The sequence below is a fragment of the Manacus candei genome, unplaced genomic scaffold (assembly GCF_025592945.1).
Source record: "Manacus candei isolate 608988 ecotype Guabito, Panama unplaced genomic scaffold, ASM2559294v1 h1tg000041l, whole genome shotgun sequence".
NCBI lineage: Eukaryota > Metazoa > Chordata > Aves > Passeriformes > Pipridae > Manacus > Manacus candei.
In genome coordinates this window covers 8,475,777-8,500,815 of record NW_026138089.1, presented here as the reverse complement: position 1 = coordinate 8,500,815, position 25,039 = coordinate 8,475,777, and the positions used below count along the sequence as shown (strand labels likewise).

Sequence of the window (25,039 nt, the reverse complement as noted above, 5' to 3'; positions counted from 1 at the left end):
CCAATGCAATTTATTTATTTGTATACATACAACCTAAAACAGCTCACCTGAAAGCTAAGACCTTTTTGTCTTTGTCAGTTTTCAGACAGCAGTCTGGTCGTGAGCTTATTTCTAAGTAACGATCGACAAAAACATGTCAGTGGAAAATGAACAGTGTGTGTATAGAATCGGTCGTGGGTTATTTAAGGACAGCTCTGGTAAATAAAACTAGTTAGATATGGATCTAACTAAACACATACCTACCTATAGCTGTATTCGACAATTGCTTTTTTTAGGTGACGGTGTCACCTGAACCACATATTCCCATAGCCGAGCTCATGTGAGGATCTTCCCTTCGTGCCTCTCTTCAAGTGCGGGAGCGAAGCGCAGGCAGAGCTCTGCACGCCTAAGGCACAGCTCGGCCGAACGCTCCAGAGGCAGGACAGCAGCTGGGGGGTCACCTGGGCTTGGAGCTCGGGACGTGGAAGAAGAAGAAGAAGAAGAGGAGCAGGAGGAGGCGGAGGAGGGGCAGGGCCCCCCCGAACGCCCCCCCGTGGCCGCTGGGCCGCCGGCGTTACCTGTGCCCCGCGGCGCCCCCGGCTCGCCCCGCCCCGGTCCCTCCCGGTCCCTCCCGCTCCGGGCGGCGGGGCGGGGCGGGCCCGCACCGCGGCTATTTGGCCCCGCACCGCGGTGCCCGCGCTCCTCTGTTCCTCTCGCCGCAGCCCGGACCTCGCCCGCCGGCCCGCGCTCGCCCCCGCCATGCCGAACATCGTGCTGTTCAGCGGCAGCTCCCACCACGACCTGTCCCAGCGGGTGGCGGACCGGCTCGGGCTGGATCTGGGCAAGGTGGTCACCAAGAAATTCAGCAACCAGGAGACCAGGTGCGTCCCCGACCTCCCCTCCCCGCGTTACCCGCTCTCACGCCCCGCCGGCGTCACGGTCGCGCCCTGGACACACCCCCGTGGCCGGGCTGCTGCTGCCGGCGGGTCCCGCCCGGTGTCACCCCCGGGTCTCGCGTGTGGGTGCCCCCCGGCAGGTGCAGATGCAGGCGCGGGGACACGGGGTGGTCCGCTGTGTCATGGCCGGTCCCTTCCTGGTTGTCCCACCCTCCCTGACCGCCTGCGGAGCACGAGCACCGCACGGGAGGCGTCCCGGCTGGCTTGTGCTGGCCCGGCTGGGCAGTGCTCCTGTCGGGTGCTCTTAGGACGGAGCAGGGCTTGCACGGCCTCGGCCGGGCAAAGAGCATCCTGCCTCCTCTGAGGTGAGGATGGTGTTTGCAACAGGCGGCCCGTCTGCGGCAACAGGTGCATCCCACTGCTCGCAGATAGTTAACTATGCAGTTGGTCAGCTTTGTCTACCTGAAAAAAAATCATCTTGATTTTATGAACTACAGTATGTTATGTAGTTTTGTAAGGACAGGATGGTGATGACACTTGAAAAAAGGGCAAATCACAGAATTTGTTGCAGCCGGTCGTTATTTTGCATCAGCAGCCAGTTGTGCGTGTGGTGGACCGATTACAGCTCCTGTGTGGCTTCCCTCCATAGCCCAAGACTGATGGTCATGCGTGAGGGTAATACAGTTGTTGTGATGGCCTTGGCTTACTCCTAAAAGTACTCGTTTGGTTAACCATGGCCAACGGGCATCTTCTGATGCGGTCAAACAAAGTTTAAGAGACAAAGGCATACACCTGCCTTCAAAGGTGTACCCAAATTGACACTTGCATGCTGGAACATCAGAACCATGCTTGATACTGCAGACAGTGGACATCCTGAGCGTAGTTCTACCCCAATTGCCCACGAACTGTCATGTCTCAACATCAACATTGCTGCTCTCAGTGAAGTTCGTCTCCATGAGGAAGGCAGCCTTAGAGAACGTGGTACCAGTTACACACTCTTTTGGTCAGGTAAACCCAGAACCGAAAGGCATCTCTCAGGAGTTGGTTTCATGATTAAAAACTCTATTGTCCCTAAACTTGAAAATCTGCCGATAGGTCACTCTGACCGCATTATCTCCTTGCGCCTTCCACTCCACAACAAGGAACATGTTGTCCTCTTTAGTGTATATGCGCCAACTCTCCAAGCCGACCCTGCTGAAAAAGATAAATTTTATACTGACCTGCGCCGCCTTACCCAAAAGGTGCCTGCAGATGATAAGATCATTAAATTTTATACCAATTCCTAAAAGTGCAGTCATACCATGCTCCTGGCCAGCCAAATGCAGAAAATAACTCTAGCAACAGTGCAAAAAATTCTGCATGAAACTATCAGGATAGCTTGCTCACCTGGACTCTGAGAATGTGCTTGCCAGTGCTTTTTCTACCAATATTATTTCTCTTTACTAGTTTGTCATCTTAGCTTTCTGACCCACCTATTTTGCTCAATTTTAATGAAGAATTTTAAATTCAGGTGAAAGTGGTACGTTCATCCCATGAGCTGGTATGACTGTGCAGCTGTTTTCTATATAGATGTGTCAGTCTAGGCTACCAGCTTATTCTGAAACACAACTTTCTGACTATAAGTAGCTGACTAGTCTCTGAAGTTCTTGTATGTTTATTTTTATCTGTTCTTGTTCTGAAACTCCTGAAAAAGTGTGTTTCCATTGCTTCCTTTGAAAGATTAACATGATGTATTCTAAAGTTGCTCTCACAAAGCTTGTCCCTCTCTTCTGTCTACATTTTTGCATTCTCAGTTTAATTGCTCTTGTTCTAGTTATGCTCACTGGCATTACTATAAACCCTCTTCCATTGGTGTTTATGCAACCTAATGTTTGCACACTCTAGCTCTTCTATTCATTCCTGATTAAATGAAAGCTTAAATCTTCTCTCAAGTCTTTCCAGCCTCATACTCACTTTATTGCTCTTTGATCTCTTTCTGCATGATAAAACTTAATTTGTGTATTTGGTTGCATGACTTTCTTGCTAACTTGTCTAATTTATTTTTTTTTTAATGTTGGTTCTCCAGAGACACTTATCTTAATTTCTGCTTAAAACATAACAAACAGCAGAACTAAATTGATTTAGATTTTTCATCCAAGGTAGAAGTTTATCTCCAAAGTTTGCATATTTATTTTACGAGGTAAGTTAAACTCTAGGTAAGTTAATCTCTAGTCTGTCATTCCACCTATTTTTCCAGGTGTGGAATATTGACCTCTGCCATTAACAAAGAAGGTAGTGGTGGCTACAGTATGTCAGTGGTTTGGCTAATCTCGTAGTGCCAGTTTATTTTCTTAGGCAAGTAGGGATGTAGTGTGGTATAGATATGAGGAATGTACTTAACAGAAACATGTTTCTAGTTGCTTCTGTTGCAACACCGTGATGCTGACATTATCTTTCTTTTATTCCCTGAACTACAATGCCTTACCACTTTCAATCTTTGTGTTTGGTTTAGTTGGGGTTTTTTTGTTTTGTTTTTGTTTTGGGGGGTTTTTTTGGTTGTTTTTTTTTTTACAACTTTCTACTTTTGAGATTCTAATATGAAGTTCTTGTTTCCCCTTCAGCAAATAAAGTTGTATCCTCTATATAATGTTTTAAGTGGGTAATTTTTGCAATATCCTTAGCAACTTATTTCGAGATATTGACTTTCCAGTTTTCCAGATTAATGTCCTTAATAAAAAAAAAATAATTAGCAATAGTAATAAGAGAATTCCTCAACAATGTGTTTGAGATTAAACTAAAGGTAAAGTTGATATTTGTGCTGCAGTGGTCCTTTCGTAAGGCATTTGGATTTTCAGTGTACCTATATAACAAAATTTCATTGTGTGTGTATGTAAGAAAAAATTCTTCCCATATCAAGTGAATCATGCAGTCTTTTTTCCCCCCTTATTTTTGTTGCATTTTTAAATTTATAAACTAGTGTATTGGCATTACAAAATACACGTGCAGTATTGCAGAATACTAGAACGTGATAGTTAAAAAGCTCAAAGAACTGTAAACCTTCCCAGTGGCAGTCGGTCAAACCCCTATGCAAACAGATAAGCCTGGGTCTGAGGGTCAACAAACTCGTTTTGTCAGATCTGTGAAGTTAGCAAGTTGCAGAGAAGGTTTACCTTTTGTTAAAAACTCTATTTTGCTTTTTGCTGCATTCTCTTAAATATAAATGATGCCTAAATTGATAGCTGTGTGCAGCCCAGCCCCAGGCTTAAAATCCTTGTCAAAGGGTTTGGGCTGGAAGCTCTTTACTGGAGGGAAGAGCCATCAATTTCCACTCAAACACGCTTTAGGTTTCAGTCCCAGTGCATAGCAGGTGTAAGTGGGTTTGAGAAAATAATGCTGAGGTTAGCCAGGGGTAGGACCACTACTGACAAGCACTGTGGCTAAATAGGCAGGTACAGTCCCAACTCCAGAACATTTAAAATGAGAAAGGCTTCTCTTTTTAGTTTATTCTGAGACTGGTATATCTAGTGGTGTCACAGTTCTCTTTTGATTTAGGCATTCAGTATTCTTGCAGGTGTGTAACTGATGAATGTAATGTTTGTGCTAGGGGAAGTGAGGGAAATTGCTGGTAGACTCAATCACTGCCCCTTTTTTTTCTTCCCTCCCTCTAAACTGTGTGGAAATGCTTTCCTTCAGCTGGATACTAAAGTCAAGCAACCCTAACAAATGCAGTGAGAGAGCACCTCAGTAATATCTGGTTGTGGAAGATAAGTCTGTTTAGTATTCAAAGCTTCTGTGTCCGTTATGTGCCAGCCACAGTGCCATGGTAGGAGCTTGGGTGGCACCACCTTATTTATTTGGCAAAATGATAAGGGCTGCAGTGGGGGGCTTAGTCAGTTTATCTTCTTCAAACCCGACAAGCAATTGTCATCAGCAGAGTTGTGCAGGCTGGAGGAAGAAGAAAGGAATGGAAGTCCTTAAACAGGGGTAGCTGTTGTAGCCCCAGCATCGTGAAGCTCTGTTTTACAGACATGTAACAGATGCATACAGATATTAAACACACTGAAGCTTTTCACAAAATTGTCTCCAAATACACTGAGATGGCATTTCATTATAGTTGATACACAAATAAACCCCAGTGCAGATATTTTTGGTGACTCAACTGAGTTTTTTAAAAAAAAATCATTGAATGTATCACTTCAAAATAAATATATTTTCTTACAAGATATGGTATTCTTGCTTCTCTAAAGACTATTTATTTTAACTCTGCCCTTAAAGTACTTTTTATTCTCAAACTGGAGAAACTAGAGTGGTAGATGGCATTCTTTTACATACATCTCTCCTGGTGAAAGAAGTTGGGGGCTCCCGCCCATTCCTGTGAGCTTCCTTGCTTCTTCCTGTCAGATTCAGTGTCTGAAGTGAATATCTTCTTGATCCAATAGGAAGGGAGTTGAAGTCCTACCTGGCACATGTGAATTTGAAGGCTTCCTACCCACAGCCTTATTTAGCTACTGAAGCTGGGTTGTTTCAGAAACATCAGCTTAAAGTGAATACCATTTAGCTTTTGCAGAGGGAAATATGGCTTGACTACCAAGGGACATTGCTGCTGGGTGGGAAAAGCTATGCTATTGGTATGAGGGCCATGTGTTTGTAACTAAATAAACAAAACTAGTATCTTGGACTGAAATTTAATCTTGGAAGTTAGGGAAAAAGTAGTGAATGTTTCCTTGGAGAATTCATGCAAGGATGGGTTTGGGTCTCTATTTCACATAAAGTGGGGTAATGAAACTGTTTTTTTCTATCGAGTAAATAATCGAAAGAATCAAGAACAACTTATATATCAGGAATGCACAATTCAGCACCTGGCTGTAAAATATCCCTCTTATCTTCCCTTCAGCATCCTCCAAATCTTGTACTGCAGTTGTCTCAGATGAGACATGACCTGATTGCATCTCATGTAACCTGGTTTGAGTTCAGCTGATGTGGAGGCCAGGAGCTGCATCACCCTCTCTGGAGTAGATGGTTATGATGTTCGCAGATCTCTACTCATGGAAGGAACAAGCTCAGGTCATAAACTGATGTTACATCAGCTGAAGGCAGTGGGGATTATGGAACATGCTGAGATGTGAATTGTCTCTTCGCCCTGCCCAGCTGCTGAGCAGGAGTTTGCAACTGGAGTGGTTGTGATCTGCCTGTGTCAGTGGAGGCAGCTCTTTCCCTCCCTCCCCACTCAGTTACATTGTCATGAGCAAGGGGAGGCTGGAGAAACAGATTTTATCAGATTGGTTGAATAAGATAAAGATTGTTTCTAGACTTCACCTTGTGTTTGTTTGTCATGATTGAACCACAACAACACAGTGTTTTGTTTGTACAGGGAATTGGGGATGCAGCAAATATAGCCATCTCTTACGTTGTTCATTGTTCTGTATCAGAAAAGCCCCCAAATCCTTCAATGCTTTTGTTTTGAGGCTTCCACTGTATTGACCTTACTGTGCACTTTTATCACAAAGATATCTTTATTATGTTTATCTATATTTTTATTTATCTTTGTGTAGATGCTAAAAGCTTGGCATTAAAAAAAAAAAAAGACTGCTGAGAATAAAGACTAACAAACCCACATGTCCTTAGCTGCAGAGTTTGGTACTCAGCTTTTGGAGACTTTTTGCCCATTTTCAGACTTATTAGACCTTTGTTTCCAAATTTCTGAGAGTTCCTTTTGGACTGCATGTGGCTAAACCCAGAGCTAGCTCAAGGAAGGGTATTTTCCTCTTGGCAATGGTAGGCTGTGTGCCGGAGTAAGAAGATATTTCCTGTCTTCTGATACTTACCACAGCAGTTCCCACCATTAGGCAGTTGTTAATGAAGATTTAGCAGAGGGTTTGTCTTAGAGCTTTTAAGGTGGAAGAGCCTAGAGTTGAGGGGAGACCAGGAGATAAGGGATCCCTGTAAACTTAAAACCAACTCTGGCATTTTTATTATTTCTTTGTTGTTTTGGGCTTTGCTAGTAGCCACTTTATGTAACATCGTGTCAGTTGAAATATTTGTCCACTAAGTTGGAAGCCTTGTGTTAAAAGACTTTACTCTGCAAAATGTGTTCCCAAAGGTAGGAGGTCAAACACACCCCACTGCTGAGCGCTTGCCATTGGCTGGGTTTCAATGAATTGCAAGCTCAGCATGTGCAGTTTTTTGATCACTTTTGAGATATTGATTCTTTTTGCACACTGTATGAGGACTCTAGACCTTAAATTTTGGCTCCTTCTCTGGGTATTAAAAGGGCCTGAAGTACACATCTACCTTATTGGCACCTAAATTGCTTAGGAAATCTTACTTCTTGTAAGCATGGCTAGAAACTTAATCTATTGTAATTATTTAAAAAGGTATGTAGAGCCCTTGTAAGTGCATGATTTGAACAAGATCCTAGTTACAGATATATTATTTACCATCCTAATCTGGCTCTGCATACTTATTTCCCTAATTCCTCACAACTGTTTGCTTTTTGGTTAGAAGGTACAAATTAAAAATTCCTATCACTGAGTTCTGATGGGAGTATACTGTAAATCTAACTCAGGAGCTCAGTCTGCTGTTACTCCTGATCCTGATTTTTGCTTAATGGATGCTTCAGCCATTGAAATATGTTTGTAAACTAAGTAGATTCTGAGCCTTATCCTTAATTCATGGTTATTAGTTCATCTAAGATTCTGCTTACTAAATTGAACTCTCAAATCAGCCTTTGCAAGTTGAAGGCAGATACTAACACTTAAACTTGGTTTTCATCGTGTCCTGTCATATGTGTATTTTTCCCAGCTAGAGCCTTGTGCTTGTGAATTCCAAGCAACTCGCTCAAAGTTAATTCCTTTTGTGGGCTATTGATTTCTGTAAATTTCACTTTTAAACAGAACTGTGTGATGTCAGGGCTTTTAATGTACAGGTTCTGTTGACTCTTCTTGAATGAGACATTTATTTAAACTGTTACCAAACAGCGGAATTTGATTAAATTGCATAAACCAAACAGAACTTGTAATCTTGAGGCAAGAGTTTGTTCTTATGTCCTTCCTCTGTGTCCTCACTATGTGAAATTGTTTAAATAACCTTCCAAACAGTTATGATATAGATGAGGGAATTTAGTAGTAATGTTAATAAGATAACTAACACCGTTTGACTCCTGTTAGCTTGGTGTTATCTAATAGATAGTTGAGATACAATACTTCACATATCTGATTCCGTAGTTTATAGCCTTTTGTTGGTTGTCTGAATACGTAGAAAAACCCCAAACCAAATGAAAACAAAAAAGGAGGGGGCGAAAAAAAGCCGAAAACAAGCAACAACCAAACCCAAACTGCCATTCTTCCCCCAAAACCAAAACAATAACAACAAAAACCCCACCCCCAAAACCTCACCAGTGTTGTTAGTACAGGCTGTATCTGATGGAATGCTTGCAACACAGTGACTGGTTATCCTTTATTCTCTGGCTTGGTGGAGGTAAAATAGGCAGCTGTGTGTGTATCTCTTGGCTGAGCCTACACAATACCTCTCAATACCAATCTTTGCGAAGATAGGTAATAAGAGATACTACTTGGTTGCACAGCTTTCTCTAGCTGATTGGGAAATGTGACTACTCACATTTCTGTGTGACAAATAAGAATGTCATTCTAGTCTTAAAAGCATAAAGAATTTTTTTTCAAATGCACCAAGAGAGAAAGAAGCAGCATGTTTGTTTTTTAAGTTGTTTACAAGAGGAAAAAGTTACTGCTAGCACAAGGAAAGAAAATACAATTAATGACAATGGAAAAAGCATCACTTCAGGTCCATTGTATTAACCAGACCTATATTTGTCTTAAAGTATATTTCCTGACCTTCTGAAACCTCTTATTTTTTAGTGGTGTGCTTTTAGGGAACAAACCAACTCCGAATGCTATAACTCAGTGTTCTTTCAGTATATAATGAACATTAAGATCATATCATTCTGGCAGTTTTTTTTCCTAATGTGTAATGTCTGTTAAACTAGCTGTTCTTTTTTTTTACCTAGGTACTAAAATAATTTTTCTTTGGATGTATTCCAAAGGTGTGGTATGTGACAACACTTGTTATAAAGCAGGTCTGTGTAAGTGCTGAGTCGAGTGGCAATTACAATTTTTTAGAGCCCTCATAATAACCATGAAGCTATAATAATGATTGAGGCTACATTCATCTAGTGGGTAGATGCTTTACTTAGAGCTGAATTTGTGTTCAGAAGGGCTTCTACTTAAGCCTGGGTAGTTTTTTCCAATTATGTAATATACTTAGTATCTTGCTGAACTTAAGTTATGTTGACCAAAACTTTTTCAGCTCTGAAAAGGAAAACAAGCTAAGAAAATATTTTGATCAAAATACTTTTCTCTAAATGACCCTATTTTATTGATCAAGAAGTTGGACAGGAAAGTAACAGTTTTATATCTGGAAAATTGTGTCTTTGTGCCATGATGAAAGCCTCCAAAAAGTTTCCTGACATATCTGCATATGACTCTGTCCCTGACCAACTCTCTGTCCTTCCAGAGACCTGGTGTTAGATGGTTCGCTTTCTTTTGGATCGTAAGAAATCCTGCTAGTAGTATTCTTGGGCAAAAAAATGTATTAAATTACAGAGAAAAATTAAGACAGGATCTTACTGTAGCTTGTTTGGGACTGCAGAGGAGACGAATAGGGGAGCTAAGAACATGAACTTAACTATCTTGGTGCTGATAAATCAAATATTTGCTTATCCTTAAGATGCTTTAAAGCAGTAAACTCCTTTCTACAGAAAACTAATGAATTTTACATTAAAAAAGTTGATAAACAAAAATTTTTAGAACTGGGTTTGACCAGCACAAGCCTCAGTGTTGAAGGACTCATCCTGGCCTGGATCAGGAACAGTGTGGTAACAGGTCCAGGGAAGTGATTCTGCCCCTGTACTCAGCGCTGGTGAGGCCACACCTGGAGTGCTGTGTCCAGTTCTGGGCCCCTCAGTTCAGGAAGGATATTGAAGTGCTGGAGCAGGTCCAGAGAAGAGCAACGAGGCTGGTGAAGGGACTCAAGCACAAGTCCTATGAGGAGAGGCTGAGGGAGCTGGGGCTGTTCAGCCTGGAGAAGAGGAGGCTCAGGGGAGACCTCATCACTCTCTACAACTCCCTGACAGGAGGTTGTAGCCGGAGTTGGGGGTGGGGTGGGGGTGGAAGGGTTGGTCTCTTCTCCCAGGCAACCAGCAGTTGGACAAGAGGGCATGGTCTAAAACTCTGCCAGGGGAGGTTTAGGTTGGATATTAGGAAGAAACTTTTTACAGAGAGAGTAATCAGACATTGGAATGGGCTGCCCAGGGAGGTGGTGGATTCTCCGTCCCTGGAGGTTTTTAAGATGAGACTGGATGTGGCACTTAGTGCCATGGTCTAGTAACCATGGCCATGTTGGATCAAGGACTGGACTTGATGATCTTGGAGGTCTTTTCCAACCCATTTGATTCTATGATCAGAGAAATTATTCTACCTATATCTTGGCCATTAGAAAGGTTTCCAGCTAGAAGCTTTTGCTAATTTGTGCCTTGGGTAAAGATGCTACCTTTTAAATAAAGGCCCACTATATTTTGGCATTTAATAACTGGGACTAACTTAGTAGAGCATGGGTTTAAAAGGTCTGATCACCTCAGTATTTAGGAAGTCTGTTTTTTGTATGTTGTGCATGGATTTAGGGAAAAATGAAGATTATTCTGCTGAGTTTATACATAAGTTTTGGAGTAACAGATGTGAAAATGAATGTGGTTCAGCAGTATGTTTCTCTTGCTTGGATCTAGAATTGAGAAAGAATACATTCAATAGTTTTATTTTTCCTGTTCATTTATAAGCTCTATTTAATTTTTGAATTTTGTGGTGTGAGCAGTGACTGGTCCCAAAATTTACCTTGAAATCTGTGGAAGAATAAAATTTCTTTTAGATACTATCATAAAGAACCAAAGCAAGTAAGTACAGTTAGAGTGAATAGAGCAACGGACACAACATGAGAATTGAGCCATGGTAAGCTGTTGATGAGCAGCCCTTGTAGCTTTCCTCTAAGGTTTTCTTCTTTTAAAAATACTCTACTTGAACATCATGGTGTAGATCTTAATGAGATGTTTGGTTTTGGAGTGTGGTTTGATATATCCAGCTTCTAAAATACACCTGCTTCCTGTACATAGTAACATCATAACTAATAGAAATATAATTATAGAAATATAATTGCGTTTTTTAAGGAGGTATTTTGAGGCAAGAAGTACTTAATGCCTGAAGTTGAATATGCTATTTCTGTACTTATCATCTAGGTTATTCTTTAAATGGCCATCTACCTGGGAGATGGCAAGGACACAGAACATATAGACTAAAAAAAAGCAGTAACAAATTTAATAACAATGTGAGCTGCATCACTGTTATAGCTGTAATTATGTGTTGGTTAGTGCTCACCTTATGAAGAAGATATTTAGACTAAAGTAAATTTTAGACTGGCTTGTCTTGAAATAGTCTTTGTTACAAGGAGGCAGTTATCCAAATCGCTGTTAAAAAAATAAAAATCCTAATCTAAATGGAGAGTTTATGGAAAACCTGTGGAAGTTTGTTAAAACAAAACTGTTTTTTGGGGTTTTTTTTTGTTTTGTTTTTTTTATTCTTTAGTAGTGCTTTTTAAGTAACTCAAGTGTTGAAATGGTAAATGGTCATCTCCTGCTCTTTCAGTGTAGAGATTGGTGAAAGTGTGAGAGGGGAAGATGTATATATTATCCAGAGTGGCTGTGGAGAAATAAATGACAACTTAATGGAACTACTCATCATGATCAATGCTTGCAAGATTGCATCATCCTCCAGAGTGACTGCTGTAATTCCATGTTTTCCATATGCCAGGCAAGATAAGAAAGACAAGGTAGGTAAGAACTGTGTCATTTTGGAAGGCTTTTGTTCAGCTTGCTCACTTGAAATTTTTGGAGATTAATAATTTTCATAAATATTTAAGTGATTTGAAAGATTTGATCCCTCTCCCCTCCATCTCTTTTTTTTTTTTTTTTTGGTAAAATGTTCAATTAATTTATTTATAAGGGAATGAAGTGAGACAATTTTTGTTTGCTTGTGTTTTGCTAATTGACATGCCTTCAGTTTGCAAAAATAGGTACATTATATGTGTGTGGTATATTGCAGAGTACTTTGCTAGCAAACCTCACCTTATGGGATTGGGTTTGCCTGCGTTTTCAAAGTTTTGGAGTTGGTTTGTTTGGGGTTTTTTCCATCTCTATATATGAAGAGAATACACCCTTTTTAGCAATTTAATTGCATGGAATTAAATCCTAAATTTGAACTACTGTAACAGTTATGCAGGTAGGTTTTAGCCTATATGGTTAAACAGAGTGAAATGGAAGGAACTGATAAAATCTGCAGTTCATAACAGTAATTAATAAAAACATTATTTTTTGCTGCCAGACAGATTAAAAAGAAGTTTTTATATTTATAACAATTACTTTGATATATGCAGACCAAAAATTGTGTGGAAATCCCATAAATACTATTCTGATTTAGTGCCTTTTCCTGAATTTGATTTGCCATAACTGATAAATATATCAGTTCAGCCAAGTTAGTAACACAGTAACAAACTCTCTATGGCAAGTAAGACTGATTTTGAAAAGTAGATAACTAGACTTTTCTTTCTCTGATTGGTTATGTGAATGTTACTTTTACCTAAACTCATTTGAAAAGAAGTAATAAGAAATGTGATTTTGGCTTTAAAGATTGGATTGCAGTGATTATATTTTTGGGAAAATTTGCTGCTCTCCTGTACTTCCCATAAATGCACTGCCCCCTCCCTTTCACTTTGGGCATCAAGCCCATCCTGAAAGCATTCTGTTGTTCTTTATATTCTTTTATTAAAAAAATAACAGTCTGAGAAGTAATGCAGAAGCTAAAAATAACAGCAGTTATTATAAAGCATGTAATGTGATGTCTGTGATGTCTAAGAACAAAACTAAATACAAGAGGTTTTTTCTAGTATACTCTTTCTTTAAGTGCAGGCTCTGTAACACCATACTAATATTACCACGATCCACTTGTTATTCTTCCAAAAATGGAATTCAGGAGTTAAATAATAATACCCTGTTCTTTACCTGCATGTTTTGGTACTTCATTTTTGCTGTGTTTTGTATTGAACAATGCTTTCCCTTGATCCGGAGAGGTGAAATACTTCTTTATATCAAAAGACCTTGAAAGTGAACCAAAAAACATTTTGTTGAAAAGGAAGGAAAGCATCTCACTATGTTTTGATTTTACCAATTTGTATGGGAAGATTCTGCTGGACCATCCTCTAAGTTCTTGGTGTAGGAAAAGGATGAGTATATTCCAAATTTTCTGTGCATTATGTCTTGTCAAGGGTAGTCACAATCCATCTGGCAGACTTCCAAGAGACACTTAAACCCCCAGTGTGGTGGCACAGCATGCCATCAAGGAGCATTTTGTATTTTGGTAATGGCATGTGAAGATGGATAGCCTAGGAAAATGATTTTGATTAACAGGGATTTAGAGGTTTTTTTCCAGGCTGTTCTGTGTCTCTAATTCCAGAATTTCAGACAAAATGCGTTTTTTTGTTTATGTTGGGGTTTTTTTCTCCCCTCTGTTTTGCAGTTGAGAAAATGTTTACCATCTTTGGAAATTAACCTTGGTAGTTGACCTCTGTGTTACAAAATAAGCTATAATATAGTTGTCGACATGGGGCAGCTTATTGACAGGGACATCTTTCCTCCTAGTGTTGGATTGCATCACATGACTTGTTCTTTGACCCATGTTGAGTGCACAAGCTTTGTATACTGCCTGAAGTGTCAGTAAAGTGCCAGCCATTTTCTTCCTATGATTGTACACAGATTTTCTTCTATGGTGAAAGATATTGCTGTAGTTTGCTTGACTATGCACTGAAGCAGTATAATCTTCACTAGTGCAATGCTATTTTCTGGTTTGAATTTAAGTTATTGACTTTAATTCATTAAGAACTAAATAGACTGAGTCCTTTCTGCTTAAAATAACCATGTATTCTTCATACCTCTTTGTAGTTATGATTGCTGAGAACAATAAAAGTGCTCTTGACTTGTTTATGTAAGGAAAGGGCTTAGCAGTACAAATCTTATTCTGAGCAAGGCCTTTGTAATCTACTTGGGAAATTTTAGCACTAAACCTGGACTAGCTTTAAATGGGAAATAGAAGTTAAAAAAAAAGGCTTACGGAGAATCATAGGGAAGTTGGCAAATTAATTTAGACTCAATCATGTGCTGCCCTAAACCAGAATATTTCTAGCTAACTTAAAATTAGCTCAGGTGTGTCTGTGCTTTGACCATAACTGCATTTATATATCCTGTAATTATGCTAACCTTCCAAGCTGTGGGTAGGACACATTTCTGTAGGATACTGCAGAGATGCCTTTGAAATAAGTTAGAAGTACAGTGACAGGTGAGTTTGGTGTTCTACCACTCATGTAACTTTGTTTTTTTGATTTGTAGAAGGGGTCCGTGGAGCGTTGGGTAGGTATCTTTTTTTTTTTTTTTTTTTTTTTTAAATCTAACACTATGCATTTTCCATTAATGAGGCCTTAAAGGGTGAAACTTACTGGGTTATATTATGTATAACTAGGAACATTTCCAGTTTCACTTCTTGATTTCAGTTGTGTTTCACCTAGGCCATGACAGTAATCCTTTAGAATAATTTGCTTTAAAAAAACTCCTAGATTCTGGTTAAAAATTTATTTGGACATTCAAGACATTCAAGATAATGGCTGTCAACTTCTGAAGCTTCAAAGCATATCTCATTTTTGAAATGATAAATTTGGGTAATACATTAGTGAACATTCAGTATCCATACACTTCACAACTGGCTTTCTTGGAAGTGAAAGTTCCAGTTATAAATCTTTTTTTTTGTTTTTTTTTTTTTTTTGTTCAGCATGCATGTGATGAATATTGAGCAAGACAATGTAATAAGATGCTTGAAGGCAACAGAGCTTTGATCTTGGTGGACAACTTTTACTTTCAGCTATGTGTCCATTGCACAGTTAATCGTTAGGTTGTTTACATTAGCTTTGTGGATTCCCCTTGCTCCTGGTAATTCAAGTGATTTTTCTACAATTTACTTTCTGTACCTAATTTAATGCTGCATTTCACACTAATAATTCTGCAACCAATCTAAAATTGTATCAAAGAATGGAACAATGAATACTGTGAACCTCTGTTCTTACCTCTCTCATCAGAAGCAAACCTTACAAACTGCAATATAAAGAAAATCATGACTTCTCATCTTTGTCATCCAAGTTTCTGAATAATGAGGCCAGGTTATCTGAAGTTCTCATGAATATACTTTGATTTTAAAATAATCTTCAATTTGGATCATACTGTAGCACAAAACTTACGTTCTATGCAAGCAATATTAAATTAATATTAATGCAAATATTAAATCCTTTTGAATGTGTCATGCGGGTTTTCTTTTAATGCACAATTTTGGGTAAAGGAAGCTGTCAGCTACAAACTTCTTTTGTCTTAATGTCCTATTAGCCCATTCTTGAGAAAACAGATATTGGTGTCTGGCTAACTTTCCTTACAAGACCCTCTGTCCACCAACACGTAGGCAATCTGTGATGTGTGCATATCTGCTAAAACAAGTTACCTAGTGGTAAAACTTCAAGTTCTTCCTTCTGGGAAGGCAGCCTGCAAGGCCAGCAGCTGAAAGAAGTACCAACTGGTAATGTATACATTAGTATGTGATGCAGGAAAGTATTTTGTTTGGGTCTTCTTTGTGATAGCGATACTCATGGTACTGATACATGAGAAAAACTGAATGGTATTCACATTGAACAAAATGAAAAAAACCAAAGGCAAAATTCAGTGTGCTGGATGGAGTGAAAATGGCAAACCACACTCTGAGAAGAATGTAATTTGCTTTTAGCTGCTAGCCTGAACTAGTTACTTGTTTCTACCAGTGGGGGTGGTCCTGGTTTGTCATCTTCTTTTCCCTTCCCTTCCACTTGAGCAGCTAACTCACATGGCTGCTGTTGGTTTAGACAAGTCCTGGTCTGCAGCACAAGGGAAGTGGTGGAAGTGTCTAGCCTGGAAAGCAGGGATGGGACAAGCAGGGGAGCAAACTTCTAATTTCAGCATCACCTGTTGGTCCAGCTAAGTGGAAGCTTTAAAACAAATCTTTGCTAAGAGCTAGTAAGAGAACACTGTGATAGAATAAAAAGAGTAGATACTAAGTCTTTCTTTTGTTAGACGTTGCCAGAGACTTGAGAATATTTTGAAGTCCAGCTTAAAAATGTCAGATGCTATGATCAGGAATTCAAATGGCACGAACAAAATGTTTGCTACTAATAATAGAAATATCCAGAAAGCCTTGGAGAACTTTGACCTTACAGAACTGAACTTAAATTAAGAGCACCACAGTCCTCAGTAAGTGGAAAATCAACTGTGCTGAAGTGCTAATGATAAATTCTTATGGAATCTGCATCTTCTGCATCTGAATTGCAGAGATCTAGGGAAGTGCTAGCTGTTGCATCTGCCTTCTGTGTATCTTACACAGACCAAATGGTGGTGATGTTCTGTGAAACACAGAGCTCAAAAGGCATGGTTTTCAAAATGAAGAATTTCAGTAATGATGGTGATATGCTGTATCTAGCCATGAGAAAGGCTGCAGTATCTCAGTTTCTGTTCTGGAAGTATGTTGTCAATCTGTATGTTAAAACAGAAATTACAAGTTTCCACCTAAATTAGCAGAAGTTTTAAGGAAAATATTGGTTCCTTGACAGGACACAGATGGAAAGGAATCTAAGTTAAATTGGAAGTGATTCAGGTCATTGTCAGTTATGCCCTTGAGCATCAATGGAAGTAAAGCAGAGATACTCTGTAATTGTTTGTGGCGTGTGGATGGAGAGGAGGTTCCTAGGAGGCTAAATGTTTGATAAAGAGGGTTCACAGGAGACAATACTGTGCCAGCAAAAACCAGTCTGCCAGTGAGACAGAGACTGAATGGCAGTTCTGCCTTCATGCTAATGTTATTGCCAGCTATTAGCCCTATTTAAAGATTGACAAAAAGAAAGCAGCAGGTTTTGTTTAGTATTTCTGTTAGAGAAAGTTGTCCAGGGCAGCATTGCTTTTTACAGAGCTTAAAAAAATCTGATAAAATTTTGAAGTTGCTCCAAAATCAAAAGTGGGGTATCTTCCAGTCATAGTTTCTATCTTTTTTTTTTTTTAACTTTGCTCTTTGTTTGACACACTTTTAAAGAGCTTTTGACATTGGCATTAACTTCTTAATAAGATTTTTATTCTTCTTTTATTCTTCTTCACTTTTTAGGTTTTTTTTTTCATTCCTCCTGTCCCTTTTGGGAATTCTAAACTCCGAATTGCATCCAAGAATTAAACATTAATTAACAAAAAAAGAATGAATAAATAAATAGGCTAGGGTAGAAGACCCTTACCGATAAGGATCTGCTATAGACTTTAGTGTGTCATGAAGAAATGCTTGATAACATTGTTTTAAAGCAGCGTTCTCAAAAGTTGGTTTCACTTTACCTTTCATCTATGATTTTTGCAGTGCTTTTAGAACATGGTAGTTGCTTTAGAGTTGGATGTCTGTGTAGGGTAGTGAATTAAAGAAATAGAGATTGTCTTCTGCTATAGGAAAGATGTTTGAAAGTTGTAAGCAGAAGAACTGAAAAACTATATCCCCAATTTTATATCTTTTTAATACAAAGCATTATTAGGCAGACTGTGCAAACTGATTTAGATATACCTGAATACTTTGCTGAGTTTCAAAACTGTAGTAGCAAGACAAGCTATTGACAGGATAGTTTGGCAAAAGTTCTGGAACTTTTCATATTTAGATTCCAAATATTCTAAAGAAAAAAACCCAATAAAAGTAACTAAACTACTTCTTGCATCTAGTCAAAATATTGTTAAAATTAAAACATTTGTGCTTTATTCCTCAGAGTCGTGCACCAATCTCTGCAAAACTTGTTGCCAACATGTTGTCAGTTGCAGGGGCTGACCACATCATCACCATGGACTTGCATGCTTCTCAGATCCAGGTAACTATTGGTTCTTACTAGTTGTGCCTAGGAGCTCTACTGAACTGATGGGAAAGGCTAGTAGTAATTCTCTGCCTTTTCTCATTGTTTTGATAGGCTATGTACAGGACTCCCAGGGTTCAGAGAAAGTCTCACTACCTGTTTCTAATTAAATTCCCTTTTAGAAAGATACCAGTCTTGATTTTATTGGGCAATTTTGCAGGCATTTCAAATATTTGTGCATTGGAGTCTTCAGTAAAATTTGCCAAGCCTAATGTAAGGGCTTCCAGAACATAAAATATACTGGCTTGCAGCAAGTTCTCTTAATCTGAGCCTTGTCAGAATTATAGTGTTGCCCTAGGTAGAGTTTTGTTGTTACAACAAAGGGTACAGTATTCTCTTAAAAGAAGTGGAGATGAAGGTTGGCAACACTTACCTGGCTTACTGCTGAATCCAGCAAATCACAAAACTTTTTGCTCAGTAGTAGAGCAGACATCATTTGTCATTCTCATGTGTACCTTGTTTTAAGATACCTTATTTTTTCTAGAAAATATCTTATCTTCCAGGTCTGGCATTCTGTTTAATCAGAATTTCTTCTTATGCTAAATGGCTGTCACTCAAATTAGAAGTAGTTTCATTTGTGGTTTAACATAGGTTTCTTATCTTTACAATTCGGACAAAAACAAAGATTCTACTGCTCAAGTAATACTAGCTGGAGTCTTCCCTGTGTTGAAATACTGCTGTTCATGTCAAGCAGTTGAAATTTATGAAAGTTATGTATTACTCACTGGATTTTTTGAGAGCTTTTCACTAGCATAAATTTACTTGAGTGCCTGAAGGTGATCACCTTTTCTGATTTTTTTATGTCAATTGAGAACATCTGTTTTCTGATTCATTACTCTTGAGTGAGATTTTTAGAGACCTTAGTATTTGACTTGAGCAGCATTTGACAGTAGTATCAGAGGGCAGAATTAGGTCAGTGTAAAATACTAATTCAGGTTCTACCATTCAGAAAGGCAAAGGCTTGATTCTTTCCCTGTGTCTTTGTTTCGGGTAAGATACAAACATATATTCATGAAATTCTTTCTTTTTTGGACTAGGGTTTCTTTGACATTCCAGTAGATAACCTGTATGCAGAACCTGCTGTGCTGCAGTGGATTAAAGAGAACATTCCTGAGTGGAGAAATTGTATCATAGTCTCACCTGATGCAGGTGGTGCAAAAAGGTACATACAAGCTTAAAACTATTAGTTTTACATATAGTTAGTGGTTAATGAACTAGTTTGTCTAGTCTTCTATCTTCCTCTATGAAATGTGCAAGATATAGGGTACATCACTGATGAATCCAACTACATTGTAAAAACAGAACAATAGTCCTTCCAATGTTGTTCGTGCTTGAAAACATTCAGGACCTTTCTATACTCTAAAGAAAATATTTTTCTCTCTCCCTGGATGTGGCCTCATTAGCTGAATCCCTCCCCAGGAGGGGAAAGATTTTTCCCGCTGCTTGCTTCTTTAGTCCAGTTGCTGCACCTCTTCCTGCTTCACTCTGGAATTGCCTAAGCTTCCATTCTCTGTCAAAACATATGGCCTATTCCCACTCTACCTGCTGGCATTTAGGTAAGAGCTTGCTTGACTCGTATTTCCTTTTTCTTTATGTTATTGCATTCGAGCTGTAAACCTATTGACCCTGAGTTTTGCATTATAAATACTGAAAAAAGGGAGTGAAGTGGCAAAAGGAAAAAATAGAAAGCTTGGTTCGTTTCTTCATTCGCAGCATGTGTTACTCACTTAGCAGACTATCTTTTATTTGGTATCGATTGAGTGTAAACCAATGCAAAAGCTCAGTAGCACACTGGCTGGTGAGGTGATAAAGCATGCCATTGAGGTAAGGTGCTTATTCTCAAGTTTTATTGGTTGTGCTGCTGCTGCAAAGGGAATAAAGAAAAATGAAATAATAATTCTGTAAGTCCATAGCAATTTATATTTCTGAAATGTAGTATGGGGGGAAATGTGAAAGATTGTCATAATTTTCTTTTAATTGAAATCTTTGGGTCTTTTGTGAGTGTTCATGTTGTAATGATTAGTAGGGAAATAAGACTGATTACAACTTCATAGTTGTTCGTTTTTAGATTAATCAAGGATGTAAAGAATATAAACTATAGAAAGCATTCTAAAGGTCAGATGACTCAGTCGATTCAATTTCTTTGTTCATTCCTGTCTGGATACTCTTATTTTCACAGTTGTTTTTTGTTTGAAATTGTTTTTGTTTGATTTTGTTTTTAAACAAAATACAACCTTTGCTTAGAATTCAAGTCACAAGACAGCATTTTTTCCCTTGCCCAGTATTTATGATTAAGTTAATCATAAAAGTTTATTTTTTGAAGATCACTTTCACTGTATTTAATATAGATAGTTGCAGTCTATCTTTAGTATCTTTGTTGTAATGCAACCAAACAGTTGCTGGTTAAGTAGGGCAGATGTTGCTTTCGATAAAGTCGCAGCTTCTCCTTCACCTCCTGCAATGTAATGTGAAGAATATGGTTTGGCCTTTCCATTTAAAATATGTAGAACTACAAAGTAATACTTAATGGAAAGTGAATAGAATGTGAAAATTGAACGTGAGTTGGCTCAAAATTTAAATAAGTAAGGTTTAATTAAAAAAAATCCATGTTCTTGCACTTATTTAAAATACCAGGATTCTTTTTGTTTGTTACCACTTGTTTGTTTGTTCCCCAGCTTATTAAATGTTGTGACTGAAATAAGGCATGCAAATTCTATTGAGGCTCTGAGGTATTGAGACTTGATATTAAATCACACTGTGCACAAAAAATTTCAAAACTTCTGGATTTTTTGTTTATTATGCAGTTGTTGAAATACTGTAACAACTCCTTCATATTTAAGTGGCAAAGAAACAAAACTGTATTCTCTATTAACCATGCATGTTAAGAAACTTGTTAACAACATTCTAAATATATTCTAAAAATACAGGTTACAAGGTTGCACTAGCATTTAAAAAGACAGCATGGAATTGTTTATTCCTGTGTCTTGATACCTAACAGCTCTGTTATATTAAACTGAAGAAAGCAATCAGAAGTCTATAACAAGTTAAATTTATTATTGGAAGTTTGTCTGGCCAGCAGAGGTCACCCTGAATAGTTTTAAAAGATCTTTGTCAAGCAGATGTACACTGAGGTCATTATTAATGAAGTAAGCTACTTGATTACTATTCAAGTACTGTGAAAAGAATTATTAATCTCTGTTACCTGTTTTGGTTTTTCCCCTTTGGTTTGGTTTCACATCCTGCAATGGTATTTTTCAGTTAGAATATTAAAGTGCATGCTCCAGTAGGCTTAGAATTGACTTAGAATTTCCTCTGCTTTAAATTACCTAGTGTGACTTGTATTGCAGCAGCTTAATAAAAGCTTGTGAAAAGTTGAAATGTTTTCAAAGCCAGGCACTTAATGACAGAAAACCAAAATCAATTCAATTAAAAAAATCAATTTTTGGAGTATAACTTAAGACACTCTGGTTGTATTTATTAGCAATGAATTAAAATTATTTCTGCCTGTCTCATTCCTTGCGAAAGTTTTTGCTGTGGTAATTCGAAAGCCAGGAAACAAAAACTGTGTTTTGTGACAAATACATATGTATGACTGTTCTTTGTTTTAAAATGGTTCTCTAAATATGGTGTATTTTTTCCCATAACTCAGGGTTACTTCAATTGCTGATAGACTGAATGTGGAATTTGCTCTCATTCATAAGGAAAGAAAGAAGGCAAATGAAGTGGACAGAATGGTCTTGGTTGGTGACGTGAAAGATAGAGTAGCAATTCTTGTTGATGATATGGCTGACACATGTGGCACAATATGTCATGCAGCAGAGAAGTAAGTATTATTGTGAACTGGCTCACTGTTCTCACTCTACTGCAACCTGGAGACAGCTGATGAATGCAGTCTTCCTGCATGCCTATAACTCCGCCTGACATCTGTAGCATGAAGTCATTCTGATCCTTGAGTCTATAGGTCACAGTTCTGTGATCAAACTGTGTCCTTCTTTAAAACATGGAATTGAGAAAATATTTACAGAAATACATTATTTGTTTTTAGGAAGAGCACAGAATAAATAAAATGTCATATAACTTGAAAGAGATTTGGGCTGTCTAATGCACTTTACAGTCAAAATCACGAACTGCCTAGCCAACAATATTTTTTTTTATACTCCTGTGCTTAGAGGAAGTTAATTCCTGTCAAAAAGAAGACCGTTATTTTTTTCCTGTTATGAAAGAAACACTCTTTATTTACCTGCAGTAGATTTCTAGAGACCAAACTTTAAAACCATCAAACACCTTCAAAGTATCCGCAGCGTTCACTAAGAAAGATGCATTTGCTTGAGTGATGCTGCCTTATATCATATTGTTGGCATAAAGTAGTGCTTTTCAGTAAAGTCAAATCTAGGTGGGATGTACTTTGTGTTTAATCAGACTTGATCACCAAAATACTTCTTAGAACTCCTTTTATCTTAGCAACCTAGATGCATATCAAGCAGATGAACTAAGAAATGTATTTTCAGATACAGCAGATCAACTTAAGTACAAACTTAAGCCCTTGGTACCCACTCTGTCAAGCTGCATCTTCCTTGGAGGTTACTTACCTCCTTGCAGCTACGAAATGTATTGCTGAGAATGAGCAGAAAACTTTGATTTTTTTAGTCATTCAAAATGAGATGATGTTTCTGTGGGGTTTTTTCTCTCTCTTATGCTTCCTCCTGTGCCTTTGTGAGGATCCAATAACATGCCATTCTTCAGGGTCTCTGTTTGCAAGGCTAGAAAATCAGTTAGGACATAGCTGAGCATTTAGAGGCATCAAGGCCAGTAAAAAACCAAATTGAAGATATTTTGACTTAATCAAAGAACTAGAACACCTTGTGAATTATACTTTCTTTTTTCTTCCTCCTCTGCTGCACCAGTTTGCTGAGTGCTTGCATCAGCAGCATGTCTTCTCTCAACCTTGCAGCAAGCTAGGCTTTTAATCATTAACATTTGTTCTTCCTCAGAAACTCCTTCCAAGCAGAACTCTTTGAATTGCAAATGAAAATAAAGGTGGACGATAATGGAGACACAATAGGGTTGTGAATGCTGCCATCCAACCTATTTGATTTTAAGATAGAAAACTTGTGCTGGAGTTCAGTTGTGTGTTGTGCTGATAGGGTCAAAATGCAGCAATTTAAATTAGTATCGCTGCTGCAAATAAGAACTCTTTTATTTAATTATCAGTGTATGGGGTTGTTTTTGGGTTTTTTTGAGACAGTTCTAAACTTTTTCAGATTATACAAATGTCTGAATTATTTTGTAGGTATTTTATGTGTAGGAATTTGTGAGTAAAATGTATTTTAGAGATTTGTATCTGGCTTTAGCTATGTATGTAAACATGCATCACGTCATACTTTTCTTGTGTGTTCTACAGGTTGGTGTCTGCTGGAGCTACTAAAGTTTATGCCATTCTCACTCATGGCATCTTTTCTGGTCCTGCCCTCTCTCGGATTAATAATGCTTCGTTTGAGGCTGTTGTGGTAACCAATACGATCCCCCAAGAGGAAAAAATGAAACACTGCCCAAAAATACAGGTACAGTGGTATTTTTGTTTAATTTCTTTAAACTCTGGTTTTGTGTTTTACTGTTCACTGGTGCTAGAATTTGTGCCTTGAGAGGAAATTAATATTCTAAAATACATGTTTTGCAAAAAGTTTTGCTAAAACATGCCAAAGAACTGTTTTAAGGGGATTCAGGTAGTACAATAGAGCATTGCAAAATATTTGATATTTGCCGCACCTTGAGTATGCTTGCTTGTGAAAGAGTGGCAAATGTAAAATTGACTGGATTTTGGTGGGGTTTTTTTTTATCAATATTAATCATACAATATTTTCATGCAGGAACTTATGTTATTGTGGAGGCCACAGAAATCTTAGACTTTTTTCTTGAAAAACACTAATGGAATTGTTCTGGGAAGTCATGTGTTTCATTGGAGGTTTTCTTTAGTATAGAGTGGAGAAAAGCGTAAAAGATTGGGGGTTTTAATGCATTATTGGATTTTTTTAAAAGCCTAACATTTATTTGGTTTTTATTGAAACAAGACAAGCACTTAAAAGGTGTACTTCCTCTAAACTGTATTTGTGTCAAGCAGACACTGCCATCTGATGGCAAGAATAGTGGGGGTTTTTCACAACATGCCTTTTATCAGAAGTCTTAATGGTATTACTGTGCAGCAATCTTAGTCAGTGCTTTCTTACTCAGTTTTTGAGTTCTACTTTGTATCTGTGCAGTTATTATGTATATGTTCAATACCTAAAGTTTTAATGTTATAATTCTTCCTAGGAATAAGAGAGCACAATGATAGATTGAATGTTTGTCTGTGTTTATAAACTGCATAGTTTTATTGTTCTTGGCATCCCATAAAATTTTTCTTATTGATTTTTCTTTCAGTTTATAGACATTTCCATGATCCTGGCAGAGGCAATTCGAAGAACACACAATGGTGAATCTGTGTCCTACCTGTTCAGTCATGTGCCCTTGTAACTGCAGGAGATTACACTGCATCTTTGCAAAGGTCCCTTAAGCTAGCACTGTTTTTAATGATGGACATCAACCACAAGAAATGAGTATCTTTGTACAATTCCAGAGCTTGTATGTTTAATTATTATATTTGTCTTGAAATCACCACTTGTTTGTTATAAATGGGCAATAAATCTCCATCTTGAAGCAACCTTATGAATTGCCTCAAGAGTCTTAAAGTCTTCTGTGTTGCTTAAGTTCTCTTTTATGTACCTGTCCTCACTTTCTGCCAAACTGCTGTTTTGGATCCATTTTTCTATAGAGAACTACAAATTGTTCACAGATCTTAATGAGATGTATACGTGTAAGATCATTTTCTGTGTTCAGCTAAGTGCTGCAGACCTGAGTATCTTGTATCTATTAATCTGTTAGGCAGGCAGTTGGGTTTTGTTTGTTTGTTTTTTATATTTAATTACCATGAATAATATTTTGTAAGCCCTAACAGTATGTAAAAGTCATGCTAATTTTGAGTAACTGTTGACATACACATAGTATTACTGTTTCGTACACTTCATGTTCATATTTACCCCCAA

At 38.1% G+C, this 25,039-nt stretch overlaps 1 protein-coding gene across 2 annotated transcripts; it reads left to right on the top strand.

Annotated features, from left to right (window-relative positions):
* The first annotated feature begins 671 nt into the window (after window positions 1-671).
* PRPS2 (phosphoribosyl pyrophosphate synthetase 2) lies at window positions 672-24,662 on the top strand. 2 transcript variants are annotated; one of them, XM_051794987.1, is made up of 8 exons: window positions 672-860; window positions 11,561-11,744; window positions 14,353-14,373; window positions 17,820-17,918; window positions 18,998-19,122; window positions 21,610-21,783; window positions 23,362-23,521; window positions 24,378-24,662. In XM_051794987.1, the coding sequence occupies exons 1-8, from the start codon at window positions 739-741 to the stop codon at window positions 24,468-24,470; spliced, it is 978 nt and encodes a 325-aa protein (XP_051650947.1). In that variant the 5' UTR covers window positions 672-738; the 3' UTR covers window positions 24,471-24,662. The 2 variants fall into 2 exon arrangements, with proteins under 2 accessions (XP_051650947.1, XP_051650948.1); XM_051794988.1 differs by lacking the exon at window positions 14,353-14,373.
* Window positions 24,663-25,039: the final 377 nt, after the last annotated feature.

What these genes read in the sequence shown, in the direction of transcription:
- PRPS2 (XM_051794987.1), top strand. Translation starts at nt 739, where the DNA reads ATGCCGAACATCGTGCTGTTCAGCGGCAGCTCCCACCACGACCTGTCC. An exon ending in TTCAGCAACCAGGAGACCAG is followed by an intron (nt 861 to 11,560) that starts GTGCGTCCCCGA and finishes CTGCTCTTTCAG; the next exon opens with TGTAGAGATTGGTGAAAGTG. An exon ending in AACACTGCCCAAAAATACAG is followed by an intron (nt 23,522 to 24,377) that starts GTACAGTGGTAT and finishes TTTTTCTTTCAG; the next exon opens with TTTATAGACATTTCCATGAT.